Genomic DNA, 20,855 nt, shown 5'->3' with positions numbered 1-20,855 from the left:
AGGCCGCCTCTGACATGCCCTCAGTTCACAGTCAGCCTGGGCTTCACTCCTGCTCGTACAGTTGCAAGGTGAAGGAGCCACAGGTGAACGGCTGGGCCCTCTCCTTGCCCAGGTCTTCTGAGCGTGCACACACCCACATGCATGTGTGTGGTCTTCCTGAGTGTGCACATATCCATGTGCATGTGTGCAGTCTTCCAGAACCCCGGGAGCATGTCAGGGCTTTTCAGAATCCCCTGTGGTCACCTAGTTTGGCCAGGCTCCTTTGCCCTAATTGAGATCACAGCCTTGGGCAGCTCCAATGAGCATGATCCCAGCCATCTGCTATTTTTTATGCTGCCCTGGGAACGAGGCTTTTCCAGGGAGCTTCACGACCAGTCGAAGGACTGACTGTGCTGTGGGGATGGGTTTGAACAGAGCCCCAAAGAGGCCAACCTCCTTCACTGACAGTGAAGCTGATGGCTTTTCACGGCTACACTCCATGGAGCTGGGGACGGGGGATGGGAGTAGCCCCAAATTACACCACCACAGATCCCATGTTCGTTACCAAGGTCCAGTTTCCCTTGAATAAATGCTTTTCAGTTTTTTCTGCCTCTGGTTAATGTTCACACTCTGGGATAATTGATTTGAAAGTTTCATCAGTGTTTTTACTGCTTTTTAGGGGGTGCTCTCTCACTGAGGTCCTCTCTCCACCATTTTGGAAGTCCTGCCTGTCTTCCAGTCCTTCTTGGGTCATCAAAAGTGCCTCAGTTAATAACCAGAGATTCTCTGATGAAGAAAAAAATATACCACACTTCTCTTTGGCTTGCAAGGCCAATTCATACTTGAAAGCTAGACTTCTGAGCAGGAGTCTTTGCTCACTACATCTCTAGTGGGTTAAAAAAAAAAAGCTCAATAACACAGCTCAACCTTGAGAGTAGAGAGACAGTGTTGAAATCAGGGCTGGCGGATCAAGGTGGTGTCCCTGGTCCCGTCACTCATCAGCTGTGTCCTGAGCAGGTCGAGTGACATTTCTCTCTAAGCTTCAGCCTCCGTCTTTGTCAGCTGGGGCTGAATCGGCAGTTTTGTCCACTCACAGGTTTGCTGTGAGGCTGAATATGTCAACAGAGACTATATGTAAAAGTCATTCTGGAAAGAGCCAAAGGCCACACACAGGTACTATTTTCGCCATTTGGGTTTTCTGTGTGCTGGCAATGATGTGTCAGGTTGGACTGGGAACAATCTTCTCAGCTCTGACGGGAAGATGGTTACTCCAATACCAATTATCCACGTCTTCTCTGCCTGGACGTGATGGACGGCTGTACCAGGCACTCTCTGTCCCTCAGGAATCCACATGAAGAGGGCGGTCTTGTATCAGGGGTCACTTAGAAGTGCCACGCCACTGACCCTGTGCATGGCACTCCAGGGCAGGGCCGCCACGCGCCTGGCTGCTGTCGTGGAAACACAGGCGCCCCGCAGAGCGAGTCGTAGCCCTCTGTGGCCCTGGTCACCACTCTCCCCAAAGAGACGCCAAGCCCTGATGGTCCATCATCACCTGGGCTTTTGAATGTGGCTCCTGTGCTTCCGGACACCTTTCCTTCTGGCTTCGTGCTCTGGTGAACACAATACAGCCGTGTGCTATGTGCTGGCTCGCAGATCTGAGAGGATCTGTCAGGTGTGCTCGTTCTTCAGCGAGAAAGCGCTTTGAAATGTATGGCATCAGAGAGGGAAAACGCAGAGACCAGGCCAAGGTTGTGCAACCTGGTCTGAAACGGAGACGGAGCTGGTTAAATCCCCCTGGAAAGATGCTCGCCTCTGCAGAAGTATTGCCACACTGGAAAACTGCGTCACAGTCCTGACGCACTCACTTGCCAACACTCTCCCACCCTCACAGCCTGCCCGAGACTGGAGACGACGCACCACAAGGAGCCCGAGTGCCCTGCACGCAGCCAGGTCTGAGCGCCAGCTTCCGTCGCCAGTGTTTCCGGCACCAAGTAGACCTAAGTGGTTCTGGTTCCACAAGACCTTTCTAGCTCTTCCCTCCACTTTCTCCCCTGTTTCTTTCCCTCCAATTAAGAACGTCAAACAGCTCTCCCATCTACAGAAGGAAATCAGCTAAGACCTAGGATTAAGGGAGAAGGTGAATATTAGCTGAAAGCAAACCACCAAATTCCCCTCCAAGTGCACAGAAAATAACTGGGCTGGAGAAGACTTGATTAGAAAGTCAAAGCAGTCCACGCTTCTAGCTAGCGTCTACCTCCTGCAACTGAGAGGCGCCCCGAACCTTGGACACCTAAGCTGCAGTGTCATACGAGCTGCAGGAGACTCTCAACGTCCTAGCCTAGCAAGATGTGTCCCCGAGGCCAGAGGCAGTGCCCTATTTATAGAGGCCCTTACTCAGCGGACACCTCAGAGCAGTCCCTGCCTTCCCCTCCTCCTCCGTGAGAGGCAGATCCTAACGGCTGCTGCCCTGCAGCGTGGCCGCAGCAGCAGGCACACACCTCCCAGGGCGCAGCAGACGCGCAGTGCTCGAGCGCTGCCCGTGGCGGGCTGACAGTGGTCGACCGCTCCCGCCACGCACTGGTTGTCGCTCGGGTCCACCTGGTCGGGGACGAGGCGGAGACTTGCGCCCAAGCCTGCACACCGGTCTGACCCACTTGGAGGCACAGCAGCCCTGGAAGCTCAGCCCCGAGTCCCCGTGCACACGGACTCCGGCGCCCGGGAGGCACGCACCGCCGCCGGGTGGGCAAAGCGGAAGTGAGCGGGCGGGGGCTCCGCTCCTCCGGGTGGCGGCTTCAGCCCTGACCCCGGTGCACTCCACCTCGGGAGATAAAGCCTGCAGGTCAGCACGCCACCAGCATCCACTGCCTCCGGTGGCACCCCAGGGGCCCGGACCTCAAGGACTGACCCTCAGGAACGGCGTGCACGGCTGAGTGCGTCCTCCCGCCCCCGGGGAGCAGCCCGCGTCTGCAGTGTCAACAAGCCCATGCGGCTGACCTGCAAGGCAGGCTCTCTCCATCATCACCAGGCTCGGGGAAGGCCTCAGAGCCGGGCCCTGGGCCAGGTTAGCAAGACTTTCCATGAGGAAAGCGCTGCGTCCGCCCCCAGAGCGGCCCAGGCTCAGGATAGAAGGGGGGACGCGGGGGACGCGCAGCCAGACGCGGGGCAGACACGGTCCTGGCCGCCTGCTCCACCTGCTTGCTGTTCTAATGACATCTAGACTTGTGGAAACCCGAGAGCCCCTGCAGGGCACCGAAAGGGCCGACTGTGGCCGAGGCCGCAGGGTGGGCGGGTGGGCGGGGTCGACGCGGAGGGGCTGCTGCGGTGGCAGACAAACCGACACCCCGGGAGCCATCGCTTGGGTCGCAAAGGGGGATCCTCATGTCAGCAAAACAGGGCCCCTTCACGTTAACGCTGGCTGGATAAGCTCTGCGAGCTTCAGGGACGTTCACAACGGCTTTCCGGCAGATGCACGCAAGCGGCACACAGGCTACCGTGCGTGTGCGTGTGAGCCGCCCGCACTCACACGCGTGTCGGTCAAGGACAACCCATCCCCCGGAGAGGGTGCTGCTGTGTGGTCGTGCAGCTCAGCTCTGCGAGGGGCAGGTCCCAAAAGTCACACCCGGGAAATGGCTCACGTGTGGCTTTTATGACACACTTCACCTACGTTCAAAATAAGTGAGGCCCATAAAGCAAATTTTTTTTTTTCCGGTACGCGGGCCTCTCACTGTTGTGGCCTCTCCCGTCGCAGAGCACAGGCTCCAGACGCGCAGGCTCAGCGGCCATGGCTCACGGGCCCAGCCGCTCCGCGGCACGTGGGATCTTCCCGGACCGGGGCACGAACCCGTGTCCCCTGCATCGGCAGGCGGACTCTCAACCACTGCGCCACCAGAGAAGCCCCCATAAAGCTAATTTTTAAAAGAAAAGGTACGCCGTGGTACTGCCATGATTGAGAAGTCTGAATGGAGAGCCTAAATTTCACGAATATTGTTGAACTAAAGAATAAATTATAATTGGAACTATTTATGGGCCAGACACTTTTGAAACAAAACCGAAGAGTAGAAACAACTAAAAAAAAAAAAAAGAAACCCTATCAACAAGTTGGGGTTCGTTTGAGGCGAGTCCTCGTGCACTTGAACTGTTTCCTCAAGGTAAATGGAAACTTGGGACGTGCGTTAACCGTCCACATCTGGGGGGTCGCTCCGCAGACCGAGCAGGTGGCATCCCGCGTAAGGCACAGCTCCTTTGTGATCTCTAAATGATTCATTTACGTGCCCCAAATGCCCCAGGCTCTCTGGAGCTGGACATAATATCCTATTATTGCCTTTTTCATTCTACGTTCCTGGGAAGCAAAAAACCCAAATAAAAAACCAGAACACATGTGAAATGAGCTCTCACCCCTCACAGACCTGGCGCCATTAGCATCACAAACAAGCCCGAGGAACCCCAATCGCTCCCTGACTCCGAGTGGTTGCACCCACGAAGCAAGTAAGGGCCAGAGTCACTGCAGCCTCGGCTCCTATCAGCCTCTGAGAGCCCTGAGGGCGGGAGTGGTGAGGGGTGAGGCCAGGCGGGATGTTACCTAACCTGTCACCCTGGGGTCAGGACGCGCAATGGCTCTGCGTGCCTGCAAGTGACATGGGGCTGAGTTCGCTGTGTGAGCCGTGGTGCATGGCTGGTCCCTCCTGCCCCGGGGGAACGGCGCCACGGCTCTCGGGGCAAAGCCCAGGCGACATCAGGTCGTACCCGCCAGTGCCCCCCAGAACCAGCAACCCCGTCCTGCAGAGACAAGGCCTGGGGAGGGGCCGCCCCCTCCCTCCTCCTCCTGCGCCCCCCTCCTGGTCCTTGTTCCCCGGTCCCTGTCGTCGGCCACCCCAACTACTCGCCTCTCCCTGGGTGTAAGTGACAACGATGAAGGCTTTGCCTTTTACCGTCAAGGTCACTTAAAATCGGCGTCTAGTTTTCTGATTTAGTTTTTCGCCCTCGTCTCCATTTTCTCTTCTCTGCCCTTCCTGGGCTGGGCTGTCAATTAAAACCCAGACATACAAGGAAAGTCGCGTGTGCCTTGGAGTGAGGCCGATGACCCCCTGCCCGGGCCCCCTTCCAGACCTTTCACAGGGGCCTCTTTTCTAAATCAGGGATCGGCCCGGCCGACCGGCTCCCTCTCCCACCGGCCTCGGGGGCCGCGCTCTGCACACACCCCTCGAGGCACGCCATCCTCCGCCCCAGAACACGCGGGAGTGTGGACATCGTCCCTCTTGACAAACTAACTTTCAAACCCCTCAACAACAAACGTTTAACGGTGGGGCCGGCCAAGGATCAGGTCACTGGTGCCAACTCAAGGCGTCCAAGCTGTACAGGAACCTCGGGGGCCCACACCCACCCCACGACACCGGCGTACCCCTCCCACCGTCCCCGTCAGCAGGGACCAGTAAGAACCCGCCCCAGAGCCCCTCAGCATCTGGGCCGGGGAGGCTGGGGGTTCAGGTCACCACGCCCACCATGTGGGCCTTTATCCTGCACTAGTCAGTCTTTTGAGGACTCACGAGGGACTGACCTGTGTCTACGTCACAGCTCCTGTGAGCAAGTGAGCAGGCGGGTCCCAGGCGGAGGAACCAAGGTGAGCACGGAGATGTGGCCTCAAGGTCCCTCCAAGAGCCCCCCGGCATGCAGCTGACAGCTCCGGCCACCCTCTCACGAGGACAGACGTGCTTTCTGCTGCTTCCACTACAAGACTTCTAGCAAGAGCTGGGCCCCTTCTGTACGCTAACTGCCTGTGGACGCGGGGAGTCTTCAGCCGCTCAGACAGAGCAATAAACACTTGAGCTGCTTTCCTGAGTGGGGGCGGATGCCTGACCGGAAGGTGTGTGGTTCCAACTCCAGGAGAGAAGCCCCATAGCCTTAGTTTTCGGTGGCCACTTCCAGGGCCGTTCCTCCAGGCTGTGTGCTCAGACCGACCCCGTGGGCCCGAGAGCCCCACCGCAGGGAAGCCAGGCTCGTGCGAGGCCGCCTCCCAGCCACGCAGCGTGTGCACCCGAGGCCTCCCTCCACCTCGGGGGTCTCCCTCTGGGAAAGACTGCTCGGGAGGGGGACGCTGGGTGCAGCGTCCACGCAGGGGATGTCCACCCACAGGGACGTGTCGGGGCCACTCTGCCCGGGGCCAGGGCAGCGTTTACTCTTTGCCGCTCAGGGCTGCACCCTGGCGTGGCTTTAACTGGGGACAAGCAGGGTGGCACCGAAACGCCACGCGTGGGGGTGGTGTGAAGATACATGCATGTTCACGGACACGTGTGCACCGCTTTCTGGCAAAGCCTCACACCGTGACCCCAATCCTGACCAAGGAAACCGATGTCACTTTGCTGTCGTGGCCAAAACCGAAAGGCTGCGTTGACAGCTGGCCCGGGTGATGGACACTGAGTAGAAACCAGGGCCCACAAGGATCCTTTCGGGACAGAGTCCCTAGAGCTGCTGTCCCAGGCGTGGCCGCAGGTGCCCCCGGGGCCCCCCGCTCGCCCCCCCACCTGACGCTCAGGTGCAGGCGGGCCTGGAGCACAGAGTCTTCCTGCTGGTGAAACCCCGGCTGCAGCCCCCAGCCCAGCAACAGGGCTGGACCCCGTCAGCCTGGCTACCCCAGGCCTTGGGGTCTCACAGGTCCCTGTCTGCTCGGGGGGCAGTGAGGCCCCTCCCAGGGCCTCCCCTGCTCTTTCCTGACTCAAGGCCACACGCTTTCAGGTGTTCTTCTTCTGTAAATGCTCACCCTCAAAGCAGGCGACCCCTCTGTAGGGCGTGCTGGTGGGATCCCAGAGAGGCCAGGGTCCCTCCCTCCCACCCTCAGAAGTGCTTTCAGAGGCACCGCCCAGAGTTCAGGGGCTCTTCCCTTGAGGACCACGTTCTGGGCCCTCGGCAACTTTAGGGGCTTGGTCACGGCCCAGGAGGTGCCAGGCTCACTTAACCAGACTCCTGCGCTCACGATGGGACCGGGACGGCGGTCAGGACGGAGGGAGGCCCGGCTCCCCACCCCCGCTCACCCTGGCGCCTGCAGCGAGAACAGACTCTGCCTTTGACCCCAGGATCCGGCCGAGGTGGCCCCTGTGTCTGAGATTGGACGCTGGCCCTCACGTCTGCTTTGCGTCAGCAAGTTCCGCTGTGGTCCTGCTGGCATCTGGGCGGGGGTCGCAGAAGGCGCCCGTCTCCCTCCTCCAGGCCCTGCCCCGCCTCACGGCTTTCGGGTGACAACAGACGGCTGGGCTTGGGCCCCCGTCCCCCACGGGCTCTCCCGGCCCTCCGCCCGCTGATGGCGCTTGCCTGCCCGCTGTCTTCAGGGCACACGTGTGGTCCCGGGGCCCCTCAGGCAGAGGTTCTGAGACCAGCCCAGTGCGGCTTCCCCTGGGGGACGGGTTCTGTCTGCCTTGTTCCAGGCTGGCTCTGTGTGCCCACACGGATGGACCATCCACGCAGGGCCCACGAGAGCACCGGTGACCTCTTACCCACCAGATCACGGGGCCCCTGGCACCTTTTCCCAGAGGAAAGAGAAAAAGCTCTTTCGACGAGGTGCCTCCTGCTCTCATTTGATAGGCAGACCTTAGGGCTCAGATTTTTACACGAACTGGCCTGACTGCAGGTGTGTCAAGGACGCCTGGTTTCCAAGTCACCCTGAACGCGTCTCCGTGGGGTCTGGGTGCCGTGCTGGGGCCTGCGCCCTGGTCCAGGGAGCCACCGGCTCCTCAGCGTCTGATCACCGAGCTTCCGACAAGCCGGTCACGTGCTTCAAGTGTCTTCACGAGCTGAACAGGGCGCAAGTCGCTCACTTTCAGCTGCGCGAATACGTAAAAACGGTTTACGCAACTAGAGAAGCGGTTCAGACACTAGGAATCAAGAAGCTGGAGCCGCGGCCGAGCCTAGGGCGGTCTCGCCTCCTAACAGGGCACGTCAGCGCCCGGGGGCGCCGTGCTCCACGCGGCCAGGGCCGGCACACCCGGGCGCCCCGAGCTCTCCCTGTGTCACCCCGCGGACAGGGTACCCGAGGGTCGACAGCCACAGGCCCCCACCGGGCAGAGCTGCGCGACCCCGCTGGCTGGCGGCAACACTGCTGGCCACCAGGGGCCACTGAGGGCGGCAGGAGCGTCCCGCAGGACACACGCCAGGCGCGCCCCAGCTGGGCGGCTGGTGCACGCACCCCTCCTGCTGCAGCGGACCCACGGTGCCGGGCTGGCCGCGCGCCTGCCCGCGAGCACTTACCGTCGTCCAGGTCCAGCGGGTCCAGCTCCTGAGGCTCTCGCTTGACCGTTACGGGAATGGGGGCCAGACTATGATTACTGTCCTCACGCACCTCGGGCGCTGGCAGGGGCCGGGCGGCTGCAGGCTCGCTGCTCGGAACCTCGGACGGCTGGTGCTGCTGGTGGCCCGTCCCAGGGGGGCGCACGGGGCCGCAGGGCTGCAGGCGGGTCGGCTCTTGGGTCCCGGGCGGCAGTGGAGAGGAGGGACTGTGGGGACAGAGCGCTGGCCGGCACCCCGGGGAGCAGCTACCACTTGACGGCGGACTCACCTGTGGCTGCAGCGGGGCGGGGGGCGGCGGCTGGGGGGGCCCGGGAGGCACGCCCGCGGGTCTCGGCGCCTCCTGGCCGGCGAGGACCCCGCCAACTGGCCGCGGAAGTCCGAGGGGGCCGTGGCCCGGGCCGGCCGTGGCCGGGCCGTAGGGGGCGCAGGAGAGGTCGTGGAGCTCGGGGCTGGCGCTGCTCTGTGGACGGGGCGGGAAGCCGGGCGCGAGGCAGGAGCCCGGGTCGGGCGGCAGGGCGAGCGGCTGGCCGTAGCAGGGCTTGGGGAGCGGGCTCAGGCCCTGGCTCATTGGTCCACAGGTGAGGGCAGGCTCGTAATCATCACTGGGCTCCGTTTTTATGATTGGAACTGTGAGAAAGAAAAAAAAGTTAAATAAACACGAGCTGCAGATGGGAGCCGCGGGGCGGGCCTGTGGCTAGGATACCCTCCGAAAACAAACAGCGCTTTGACTGAGTCCCTGTGTGTCTCCTGCCTGGTTCTCCCACCCAATTAAAGAGGGTGTGAGTCATCGGCTCCAGAAAGCTGCAGCTGGTTCTCATACCGAGAGCACTGTTTTCCTTGGAATCTCCCCCAGCACTAATGTGCTATAAAAATCCATTCGCAAACTGCAGGAGAAGCCTTGGACCCAAGGGCCCGTGGATTTGTAGTAATCAAAGGGAAATTTTTAACTTGGATGTACTACTGCATTTCTGCTGCTACTGACGCCCTATCTGATAAATGTCTGACATTTGGTGAACTTGAACAGTAAGATGGCGTTTGGAAGTCAGTAAAAATCTGACAGAAAAGACGAGTGTCCATTTGCTGTAGGAGAGAAGCCTTCAGCCACTCGACGAGGAAAACAATTCCACTCGAGCAAATATGCCATCCCTCCCTCCTGCTGCTTCGTTTCCACTGGAGACGACACACCACCAGCGATCACGCAGCTCCTGGGGCTGAGCTGGAAGCCCCCAGACGGCTTCCAGACCACTGCCCCGTCCACCCCTCGCTAGGAAGCCGGCAGTGCAGAGAACCGGGCTGGGAGGAGGGCATGGTGGGGACTGGAGGGTCCCTTTCACTCCCCCTCAGGCCGTGGGCCAGACCAGGCGCCGAGAGGGCCGGGGAGAAGGTGAGCAGATGTGCCGTGGGGTCTGCACAGGGGCTTGGGCTCCACTCCCGCCCTTGCTTACTTCCTGTGCCCCGTTTTCTCGTTGGTTCCTGCCTCTTACACCAGTTTACAGGAGACATCCCGGTGGTCAAATTATCCCGAGAGCGACTGGTAAGAGTGCAGTTAAATGCAGAACAGATGCCCAGCGCCGCCGCAGCAAACGCAGGATGGGTAATGAGCTGTCATCAGATCTCTCCTAATCATATTTTCACCTCTTCGTGTGTGTGCTGCTGGATTCCTGGCGGCCGGGGCAGCCACACGGAGGGAACGCCCCTCGCCATCCCAGCCTCCTCCTTAAGTAAATAAAGATTCTCTCCCAAACGTAGCTTTGCTTTAACAAAGGTCTCAAGCCAGCAAGGATGCACATCGCTTCTGTAACAGCCGGGCGCCTGCGAATCCACAGCAGCCGTGACTAGGAAGACAGCCTCTCGTGAAGCCTGTCCGCAGGGGCCCCTGCAGCACGGTAGCCACATGGCTGGGACCCAGGTGACACTCCAGACCCGCTGATGCAGGAGCACGTAGCTCCGCTTAGCATCTCCAGGCCCTGGGCTTTCGACTCAGGGTTCCCAGAGAAGCTGTTTCCTTTAGTTTCGCCCTCACTGTGCCAACCTCCCAGGCCCTGCTTCCAGTCATTCTTCCCGCATCTGACATGTCTGCACACTGGGCAGGGAGGCGCCTGGTCCCCGGGTGGCGCTGACAGCTGGAGGGCGGGGAGGAAACACGCGGGGGATGGTCATCGCAGGGCCGCGGTAAGTCTCCCTGCTGCCTGCAGGCCGAGCCACGGTCGGCCACTCGCTGTCTCTGAAGTCACGTCGGGCCGAGAGCTGCGAGGCCTTAGGCCTGCGCCGTAGGGCGTGGTGCCTTGGATGCCCAGAGCCCGGTGTGCCCAGCATTCTTGGACAGGACGCACCCAGCACAGCGACTGTGGGCAGTGCAGGTGGGGGCAGGTGAGCCCGCGGAGGGCGCACGGGGCGTCCTCACCCCGGCTGCTCTGTCGGGGGTGTGGGTTGGCTTCGATCAGCCAGGCCGACTCCCCACAGGGCCTGGCCTGCCCCGGTGCCCACACTCACGGTCCTTTGCTGGGGAAGGGACCTCTCTCCCTCTCTCTCTCACAGCCAGCTAGGGCTCTGCATGAGGCACTCGAGTCCCCGCAGGACTGGATTCCAGGGAAAGTGTCACTGGCTGCCGGCAGGACACTGAGAAGGGCCGCTGTCCACTGTCCTCAGGTGGCACTGATCTCCATGTGGCTCACACATTGGGGAAACGCCCGCAGGTCCCGGCAGCAGCCGTGTGTCTCTCGTGGCTCTGAGGGCTTCCTCCGCCGCGAGGGTGTGAAGATTCCCCACGTGAACGTGCCCTGATGCAGGGACCAGAGGCCCCAGGGGAGGGGCAGGCACTTGGTACAGGGGCTGTTCATAGTCCATGCCGGGCCCCCAGATTCGATGCGCCTGTGGCCCCGGGTCCCAGTGCGAGTGCAGAAGCACCTGTGGCTTCGTCAGGTGGCCCCTCAGGACCCAAGGGTCTCTCCCCTCCCACTCCGCACGCCTGTAGCAGCAGCTTCTGCAGCCCAGAGGTTCTTGTTTTAAAATCAATTAATTATTAAGTTTTGGCTGCACTGGGTCTTCATTGCTGCGCGCCGGCTTTCTATAGTTGCAGCGAGCAGGGGCCACTCTTCCTTGCAGTGTGCGGGCTTCTCATTGCTGTGGCTTCTCTTGTGGAGCAGGGGCTCTAGGCACGTGGGCTTCAGTAGTTGTGGCACGTGGGCTCAGTAGTTTTGGCGCAAGGGCTCTAGAACGCAGGCCCAGTAGTTGTGGCGCACAGGCTTAGGTGCTCCGCAGCATGTGGGATCGCAGACCAGGGCTCGAACCCGTGTCCCCTGCATTGGCAGCCGGATTCTTAACCACTGTGCCACCAGGGAAGTCCCAGCCTGGGGTTTCTGCCGCGAGCACCAACCGGCTGGAGTCCCTGCATGGAAGCCCACCTCAAGGAGGGGTCTCTGCTGGGTCCAAGCTCTGTATGCAGCCCGACATGGGCTCCTGCCCCGAGCTGGGCATCCCAGGGAGGCGGGCAGGGGGTAGGGGAGCGGCCTGGGGCAGCCTTGACACAGATGCACGTCCTCACATTTCAGAGAACGTGTGACGTGCCGCGCCCGCTTCCCGCGACAATGCCCAGGGTGTGGAGGTGGCCGTCAGTTCCAGCACAGGCAAGACGGCCTCTCCCGGGCGCAAGCGGCCCTGCCTCTGGTCCCACAGCCTCAGGCTCCAGGACGTGGCTCTGCAGACGGCACTGCGGAGCTGGGGGCAGCCTCCAACCAGGATCATCCAGAAACGGCCAGTGGGCACAGCTGTCACTAAAAACAGCCCCAACAAACCCATATGACCCGGTGGGGGAGGGGGCGGATTCGAAAGCTGCTTGTGTGGCCTGTGGCGTCCGGAATGGCAAGGGTTAAATTCTGCATCAGCGTGCTGAGGCTCAGAGCTCTGGACCTTAAGGAAATACGTGTCTAGCAGGTTAAGTTAAAGCCCGGCTGGGTGCCTCTCTCCTGCACTGGATTTTCAGCCAGGCACGAGAGCCAGCTAGCCCCTTTCGTCCAGGGTCCCCTGAACTCTTTAAAAACTCTCACCCTGTCTGCTCTGCCAGCTTTGTAGGTGCAGCCGGGAAACGGCCGTGGGCCTGATTTACATGCCACGTGGCCAGCCCAGGCCCTGTGATCCCGGGGGCTGGCGGAGGGCAGGAGCGATTGGGCGTCTGTGCTGCCGGCCGCTTCAATGTCTGTGGTTTACGACCTGTTTAAAGCTGCCCGGTGGCACCTGCGTTCACTCCCTCTTCGCCCTGGGGGTCTTTCTGGCAAAGTCTCAGCAAGACGATCTTGAGGGGCCTCTGGGCCAGACCCGGCCGAGGGCGCGAGGCGAGGGTTCAGGAAATGCATCACCTTCCCATGGCGTCGGGACCCACCGGATTCTTCCCACGGTCGGGTGGGACCCCTCCCCACCCCAGCCTCCGGGCCTTCGCGGGCACACGAGTCCTTGGTGACCTGGCCGAGCTGCGCCCCCTTGCTCAGCTCAGATGCCCTTCCCTGCATCTGCAGCCTCTCCGCACCCGGGCGGGGGCCGATCCCACCTCTGGAGACCCCAGCACGAGGCCACCACTACGGGCTCCCTTTGGGCACAGACTCCTGTGCACTTAACGGAGATAATCCCCACCCTGCCTGCCCTGGGGGCTCCGCACAGCCCAAGAACGGTGACCAGGACAGAGACCCCAGCACCTCGGCGCCAGGTGGGGGCAGTTCCAGGCAGACGTGGAGCAGACGCGGGGCCCGGGGCACGCGCGCCCGCTACCCCCAGGACACCTACAGAGTCTAAACGCACCGAAAGCAGAGGGTGCCTCCCGCCTCCTCTAGGGACGAAGGGGACCTGCCCGGTCGTTGGCCCGCCTGCTGGCCACCCAGTGGGATCGGGGAGGCCCAGGCAGGTCCAGCGCCTTTCCGGATCCCCTGCCAGACCCGCACCTCCTCGGGGTGGGCGCTCTCCAGGTCCTCGCGGTTCACAGATGCGGCCACGCTGCCGTGTCACTCACGCGGCCAAGCAGCAAGCGTGAGCCCTGCTCTGTCCGCAGGGCGCGGGGTGGACACGTGGCCGCCCAGGCACGGCTGCCCCATCCCATCCGCACGCCCTCCCAACACCTCTCGGATCTCATCCATCCGTGGAAATCGGTGCCCACGTCCATACCCTGCCCTCCACCCAGGGGTTCAGTGGATCTTGCAAATGGCTACCGCTGACTGATTTAGTGGAAGATCAGACAAAGGCAGCAGAGGCCCTCGGCTCACGGCCACTCGGTCCTGGGCTGGTACCAGGACCTGGGGCAGAACTGAGGCCTGGGGTCCTCAACTCGGCCTGACCCCCAGGATCCCACGTGGATGGAGAAGCCAGTGGGTAGTGTGACACGACCCCTGCCGGGGAGCGGGGCTCACACCCTAGCCTGCCAGCCATTACACAGAAGGACGCTGTCTCTCTTGAATCACGTGATCACCTTCCCACCGTCCCCAGGCAGACAGGTGGAGCACAGCAGCCGTCGCGGGCTCCCCTCACACCTGTGCGCCTGGGGCTCATGCCCAGACCAGGACCCTCACACAAAGGAGGAGCTGGGTGTCCCCCACCACCTGAAGAGCAAGGCCCAGTGGTCCGACCACAGGACGCCCGTCCTCTGACCCAGGGGAGGCCAAGGCCGACTGCTTGGCAGCTGCTGGGGAGACATTTGGGCCTCGGCCCTCTTGAGTATCAGCACCACGGGAACCCAAACTTTACGTGCCTGTGACACAGCAAGCTCCCCTGTGATTCCCCGGAGCTCAGGGTTTTACAGACATTCATATCCCCAGCACTTCGCATGGCGTCCAGACGCAGGCGAATGAAGAATAAAGGTAAAACGGACGCAGAAAAGCAGGCACTCCTCCTACATGCACAGCTCGTGTCCTGCACGCACGCATGGACACACAGACGTGGCCACACCTGGGACGAGGGCGAACGTCTGCGCTGCTCTCAGGTGGATGGACCCAGAGCCCCGGCAGGCACCCGCCGGCTGCGTGGCCCTGGGGCTGACCCCATGACCCCCAGGCCTCGGTTTTCCAGTTGTAACACAGTGGTGACGGCCACCTAAGAGGTGGTAAGGGACCCGACATGGCGTGAGCCGTAAGGGCAGCGGCACTGAGCCTCCCCCGCACGGGGACAGCGGTGCAGGGCCCTCCCTCTTCCCAACCCGCTGGCACAGGGAGCAGCGGGGCCAGGGCTCAGGCCTGGGGCCACAGCCCAGCTCTTTGGCCTCGGACAGGCCAGGGATGCTGCTGCCGACGGAACTGTCCCCCAGACGCGGGGGCTGAAGCCCTGACTCTGGGATGACCGTGTTTGGAGATGGGCCATTAGGAAAGGAGTCGGGTTCAGCGAGGTAGGCGGGGCCCCGAGGCCGCAGGCTGTGGCCTTGAGAGGGAGCGAGAGTCTCGCTGAACATGGGGACGTGGCGAGAAGGGGCCCCCGGGCCCGGCGCTGCTGCCAGCAGCTGCCAGATGGTGAGTGTGCAGCTCTGACTGGAGGCACCCCTGACCTGCAGAGACGTCTGGTGACATCACGGGCGCTGAGCACCCCCCGCAAGCGAGGACTCCCCCGGGACCGACTCCCGCCCCTCCCACCAAGGCCTCAGCGGTTCGGCTCCGGCCACCGCCCTGTGCGGAAGAGGTTGCCCTGAGCCCCAGAGGACGAAGCTCAGACTGTCTTCTGTTTGTTACACGGCATTCGAGCCGTTGACACAAACGCAGGCAGGGTAGCTTCAGGGCACGACTTTTCTGAGGCAGGAAACGTGGTGACAGAAGTCACCTGCGCCGCCGGCCCTCAGCAAGCGGGCACCCACGTCTGCGTCCACGGCCGAGAGGCGACGGGGGGCGGGTGGACCGGTGGACGAGGGGACTCACAGACCCCACTGCCGCGTGACGGCAGGGACCGCGTTTCTTCCTTTGGGGACAAGCTCCTGCCCCCCCCCCCGACGGCACAGCCGGCACTTGCGCCAGGTCCTCGGGTTCCCAGAGGACAAGGCTCTGGGCGCACGGCAGGAACCTCCCGACTGAGACACCACAGACTCCGCCGAGACCCCACCTCCGCGGTGGCGGCAGTGCCCGCCAAGCCCGACGGGGTGGTCTGTCTTCTCTCAGGTCCTCCCCGCCTTTCTGGGGGCGCTGCCTGGTAGCCTCTGCGGGAGCGTCGAGTGGACACCGGGAGACAGAGACCGAGGGCGCCCGGGGGGTGAGCGATGGCCGGCTTCACAGCTGTGTCACACAGGCGGGGTGTGAGCAGGTGTGAGCGGGTGTGAATGGGTGTGAGCGGGTGTGGCGGCCTCGCCATCTGTGGCGCCAGCCCTGTGGCTCCAGGGCCCTTACCCGGGGCTCCGGCTCCCTGCAGCAAGGCTGGCAACGGCCTTCAGGCAGAGTAGACCGCCAAGCCAGCAAACGCGCCGCCTGGACTTCACCCACTGTTGCCAGCGCGGTGTCCGAAGGGAACGTGATTCACTCTCCTGTGGTTTGACCTGAGCAGCTGCGCACCGCGGGCTGTGACTTGGCGGGGGGCCGTGCTGGGGTAACCCCCGCGCTGTGCACTGTCGTGGGCAGGCGCTGGTCCCCGGGGGACGGGTCACCAGGTCTTCCCTCCGCAAGGCTGTGCTCAGGCTTCCTGGGGGTCCGGCCTCACTCCCGACTCACGTTGCCTTTGCAGTCGGTGGCCTGTGGCCCTCAGGTATCTGATCAAAACCACCCCCCCTCGCTGTTCCGCCTCGGGTGATGGTCTCAGGGGGAGAGCCTTGGGTGTGGCCGCGCAGGCCTCCCGGCCCCGGACCCCCCACGGAAAGGGCACCCGCCTTCTTTCCCAGCAGTTCAGGCCCCACGATTCACCGCCCTCGTCCTACTGTGTTCCAAGCCCAAACCCCTCCCTGCGCATTCAAGGCCGCGTCGGGGGCCTCAGGCCGGTGTCAGTCAAGACGGTCGACAGCGTTGACCCCGTGGCGGCCTTTAGAGGGGAAGCCCCCTCCCCTTCACAGCCTGGGCTCTCCTGCCACCGGGTCTGGACACCTCACGGCGAGGCCAGCGGCGTGCGGACCAGACACACCGTGAGGAGCTCAGGCCCGTGGAGAGCGCTGCGGGGAAGGGCGGCTTCCAGACCCTCCCACGGGCCCGGCCCGGCCCTTACTCGTCCCTCCCGGGGGGCCCGGTGGGGGGCAGCCTATTCCCTGCCTCTCTGCGGCGGCAGGTTTAATGCGGAAAGAAATGAAAACATTGGTCCCTCGTCCTCCTGCTGGAACAGCGAGAGCGCCCGTCAAACTGGGAATTTACGGACAGCGGCCTCCGGGACGCGGAGTCCCCAGGAGAAGCGCATCACAGCGCCTGCATGAGCCCGACGTGCACAGCTGTGCACTGTCCCCCTCCAACGCACGCTCACCGCCACGCGGTCGCCACGCCACTGAGCCGACTCAGGAAGGTTCCAGAAGGCCCACGGGCAGCGGCCGTGCCACCAGCCACAGCGGGCGCCCCATTCCGGCCTCCGCCGGCCTGCACCGGGACCCACCCGGCTCCCCTCAGCCTTCAGGTGGGCTTCAAGCCCAGGATTGACACCCCCAGGGCCTCCGTGGCTGACTCTGGTGAAGCTCCAGGACCCTCACCCCGAGCAACAGGGGGGCAGGGGGCCCGGTGCCACCGCAGGCACTCCTGGGAACAAGCTAGAAACATCTCAGGGGAAGAGACAGACCCTCCAGACCCAAGGATCTGTCATGACTGACTTCTTCATTTTAGGAACATGCTGACTTTGGCCCGTGGCTCTGAAGTCATTAGCTGGGATTCCCCCCTAGTGTGTGAGCTGCCGCCCTGCCTGCTCGTCCCGGGGTCACTGGGCAGCGTTGGAAACGGGAGCCCTGGGGACACAGCCAGGGTGGACGCCGTCGTCCCCCCGAACCCAGGGGCCGCTCCCCGCAGAGCAGGCTGCTTTCCCTCTTTAACTGGGGCTGTTTCCCCGGTGTCTCGGCCTCGTGACAGGTACCAGGGCCCCTCAGCTCACAGCGCTGGAGAGAGCGGACGCTTTCTCTCAGGAGATTGCGGTTAAACCCAGACAGCGACAAACAAGAAACCGAGGAAGACCTCCCTGGCTGCACGTGGGTGGGTCCGTGGCCTCTCCTGCAACTGCCCGGCTGTGTTCTCTGCTCTGCCTTTGACCTTCCCGCCAGGAACCCCCGCTGTACGCACTCTGCTCGCTCAGGGCGTCCTACACGCACCTGGAGACTTGCCCCCAAACACGGCCCCCAGAGACGGGGAGGGCCCCAAGCTGCCCAGGCCCCGTGCAGACCCGCAGCCGGGCTTCGTTCCAGTTTGAACAACACACTAACTCGATACGTCAGACGGCGGGCGACGGCGTGGTAGGGCTCTCTGCGGCGGAGGCTTCGGGGGGTAAGGACAGGCCGAGGCCAGCCATGGGAAGGAGGTGACAGAGGCGGCCCGGCCCACGAGGTGACAGAGGTGGCCCGGCCCACCTGGCCCCTAACCAACACCACCTGCTCAGCCATGTGAAGACAGCCCGAAGCTGCGGGGGGCAGAAGCGACCGCGAGAAAAAACACCAAACCTAAAACTGGAAGCTCGAGTTCCGGTCTTTCACTGGTCCATTTATTTTTTAAAAAAGAAAAGCACAGAAGGACGGTCCCCATGATCCGGGCACGGAGTCAGGGCCGGCTGGGGTCCCCGCTCCCAGGGAGCTCACAGTCCAGCGGGGTGTGGGTGATCACAGCCCCACGGGGCACGGCCACCCAGGAAGGCAGGGCAGGGCCGGGGCTCTCAGGCGTGGGTGGCACGGACCCCTCGACCCCCTGGGGGTGGGGCAGATTTCCAGGGGAGAAGTGAAGGGAGGCCAGCGCCTGATGAAGGCAGCACAGGCCACAGAGAGCAGACAGCCGTGCTCGGATGGACGGGTGGACAGACGGACGGCTCTGTGGGAGGGGCTGGGTCACCAGCTCGAGGGACCAGGGGGGGTCCGGGTGACGGTCCACAGAGCCTGAGTGATGGGTGTGCTGGGCCGACACGGGGGTGATGGGGTGTGGAGCAGGAGGGCAGGTCAGCCCCTGGTGGGAGGGAGCCTGCAGGACTGAACGGCAGCTGTAGGGTTAGGGGGAGACGGTGGCCCCTCGACAGCCCTGCCCCAGGAGCTCAGTGACGTGTCTCTGGGGGCCTCGGTACCCCACATGAAAGGGGGGCCCGGTTTGCGCACAGACCCCCTCCCTCTGACTGGGGGCGTCTGTGTTAAGCGGGAGGTGAACTTCGAGCAGGAACTGCAGGAAACGACGTTCGAGCTGATTTCTAAACTGCTTTAGAAAGTAATTTTTCTTTATAAGCCTAGGTTTTCTTTAAAGCATTCAATTTTTAGTCAACCATGCTTGAATTTTAATTAGGACACGATCGTTACATTTCCAAACAAAGACTGAGTATTTTCTGCTGTAAGGAATGTAGTACCATATCCAAGAACAGGCAGGATCGGTGAGGAGTGTGCAGTACCCATCACAGAAGTCCCAGAGGGGCCCCGGAGCAGGAGGGCAAACGTGCTCCCCCCAGACGGCCCCACGGCAACGCGCACTCCTGCAGGTCTGCTCACATACATGACCGTTGACGTGATGAGCACGAGACCACGTGATTCGAGCCTGGAGAGGCATGGCTAGCGTTTGCCCGAAAAACAGCTGACTCTATTTGCTATCCCCTCGGGTTTTCCAGGGCTTTCTATTACCTAGTCTATCGTACGTGACATTTCACACTAGGAGAAGACCGGAGCCTTCAAAAACATCTTGATTTTACTAAGATGATGACATGGCTGCTTTTGCAATTAGTCCTAGTGCATGGTTTCCCTCCTAGGTTATATGAATCTCAAGTTTTTAAAACAGAAGTCACAGTATAACAAGATTGTTGGCACCGCTGTGCTTACATGACACAACTGAATCAGGACGCGGCCCTCTCCGGACACACACCCTTGCCGGCCTGGAGGAGGGCGGTATGGGCCCCCGGCACCAGGCCTCAGGTCTGAGCAACGCCGGGAAACAACTTTCTACTAGTTCAGGGGCGAAACAACACACGATGCTGTTCTCCTTCAGAAAACAGCCTGAAAAGTGGAGAAGGTAAACAGGTCTTTTTCAGGCCAAGAAACCATCCTCAGAGTGTGTGAGCGGACAGTCTGAACGAGGTGCTTTTTGGTCGAGTCAAGGGTGTTTGGGAGTGAAAGCCTCCTGGTCACCGGAGATGCAATTATCCAACCAAGAGTTTTCTGTGGGACGTTAGCTCGAGGACAGAAATCATCACCGTCATTTAATGATCACACCAACCACCAGCCTTCAGGCTTCATACAAGGGTTTATTTCTAAAGGCACCTGCAAAATCATTGTAACTATTTGCTTCTCCGCTTTAAACATCTCTAGAATTTAAACTCACACCAAGGCCACCTCAGCTTCTGTGTACAGAAGAGCTGCACCTTTTCTCCCCCTTGGCGGTTGTATATCTGCAAGCAGTCCGCAAAATAATCAGGAATTATCCCCAAATGCAGCCCCCAGCCCCAAGAGTAATAAAGGAAAATACACTGAAAGCTTCACTTTTCTTTGGAAGGAGCCGATGACGTGATCTTGCTAACAGGACGGTAACGGCTCGGGCGTACAGCGCGACCACACGGTTTGAAGCCACCACGTGTCAGGGTTCCCGATTTCCTTTTAGGAAAAGCACCCCGCGGGTTCGTTCGCAGCGTTTAGGGTTAGAAAGAGAGCGTTACCATTGGCGGGCAGGTAGGTGAAGTGCTGGTACTGGCTCCGCTTCCTCTTCCCGTTGCACACGTAGAAGTTGACTTGGACGGGGCTGGTTATCCTCTGGTTGCGAAAAGCCGGGATCTCGACCACCAGCGAATTCTAGTGAGAAAGTGGCAGAAGTCGGGGGGGTGAGCATCTCGCAAACGCAGAGACATACCCAGGCCCTCCCGGAGTGTGAAACACACGGCGGGTTTTCCCTTCAGAGAGGCCACCCTGAGAGCCTGCAGGGACCCTGATTCCGCCCGGCAGAGCCGGAAGGTGGGCTGAGGGTGTGTGCGAGGTAGGGAGGCGGGGGCTTCACCTAAGATGCCACCGACTCGGCCCAGGAGAGAAGCCGTGAGCACAGATGCTAAGAGCGAGCCAGCTATCGGGCAGGAAAGTCTCCACGAGACCTCATGCCCCTCTGCCCCCAAGCCAAGGCGTGACCTTCAGAAAACTAAGCCCACGTTCGCCGACTTGGAGCTCCTGGTGAAGCCGGGAGCACCAGTTCAGGTAACTGGCAGCAAAGACCCAGGGGAAGTGCTCGCTGGAGACGTTCTGTGCCAACGGCCCAAAGCCCAAGCCATGACCCTCTCAAATCGAAGGGGACAGGAGAGTCGGACTCAGTGCACTTGGGAGGGGCGGACAGTCAGGCACGGGTGGTTCAGGGCGGCTTGTGGAAGCTGCTGTTACCTTTCTATGTTTTAAATGAGAAGTCAGCAACACGTGTACAAAACTGTGCCCTTTCAAGTACAGATATAAACACAGGTCGCCGCGGGGCAGCGTGCGTGTGGGAGAAGGAAGCAGGCTGGGGTCCGTGTGCGGAGACGGGGCGTCCACGTGGGGGCCC

At 61.6% G+C, this 20,855-nt stretch overlaps 1 protein-coding gene across 5 annotated transcripts in view; it reads right to left on the bottom strand.

Moving 5' to 3' along the window:
* The window catches only part of NFATC1 (nuclear factor of activated T cells 1), a 101,670-nt gene that overhangs the window by 20,511 nt on the left and 60,304 nt on the right, over positions 1-20,855 (bottom strand). For 2 of the 5 annotated variants that reach the window (XM_082639993.1, XM_082639994.1), the window contains exons 8-9: positions 19,993-20,125; positions 8,215-8,880 (exon numbers count right to left, since the gene is read on the bottom strand). In XM_082639993.1, coding sequence (XP_082496119.1) covers positions 8,215-8,880; positions 19,993-20,125 — 799 coding nt within the window. Of the gene's footprint in view, positions 1-8,214; positions 8,881-19,575; positions 20,126-20,855 lie in introns of those variants that run through there. The other 3 variants (XM_082639996.1, XM_082639995.1, XM_082639997.1) reach the window with 3 other exon arrangements.

Source organism: Mesoplodon mirus (assembly GCF_964341445.2).
Source record: "Mesoplodon mirus genome assembly, chromosome: 13".
Classification (NCBI taxonomy): domain Eukaryota; kingdom Metazoa; phylum Chordata; class Mammalia; order Artiodactyla; family Ziphiidae; genus Mesoplodon; species Mesoplodon mirus.
The sequence above is the reverse complement of the archived record's forward strand: the minus strand, read 5'-3'. Positions and strand labels throughout refer to the sequence as shown.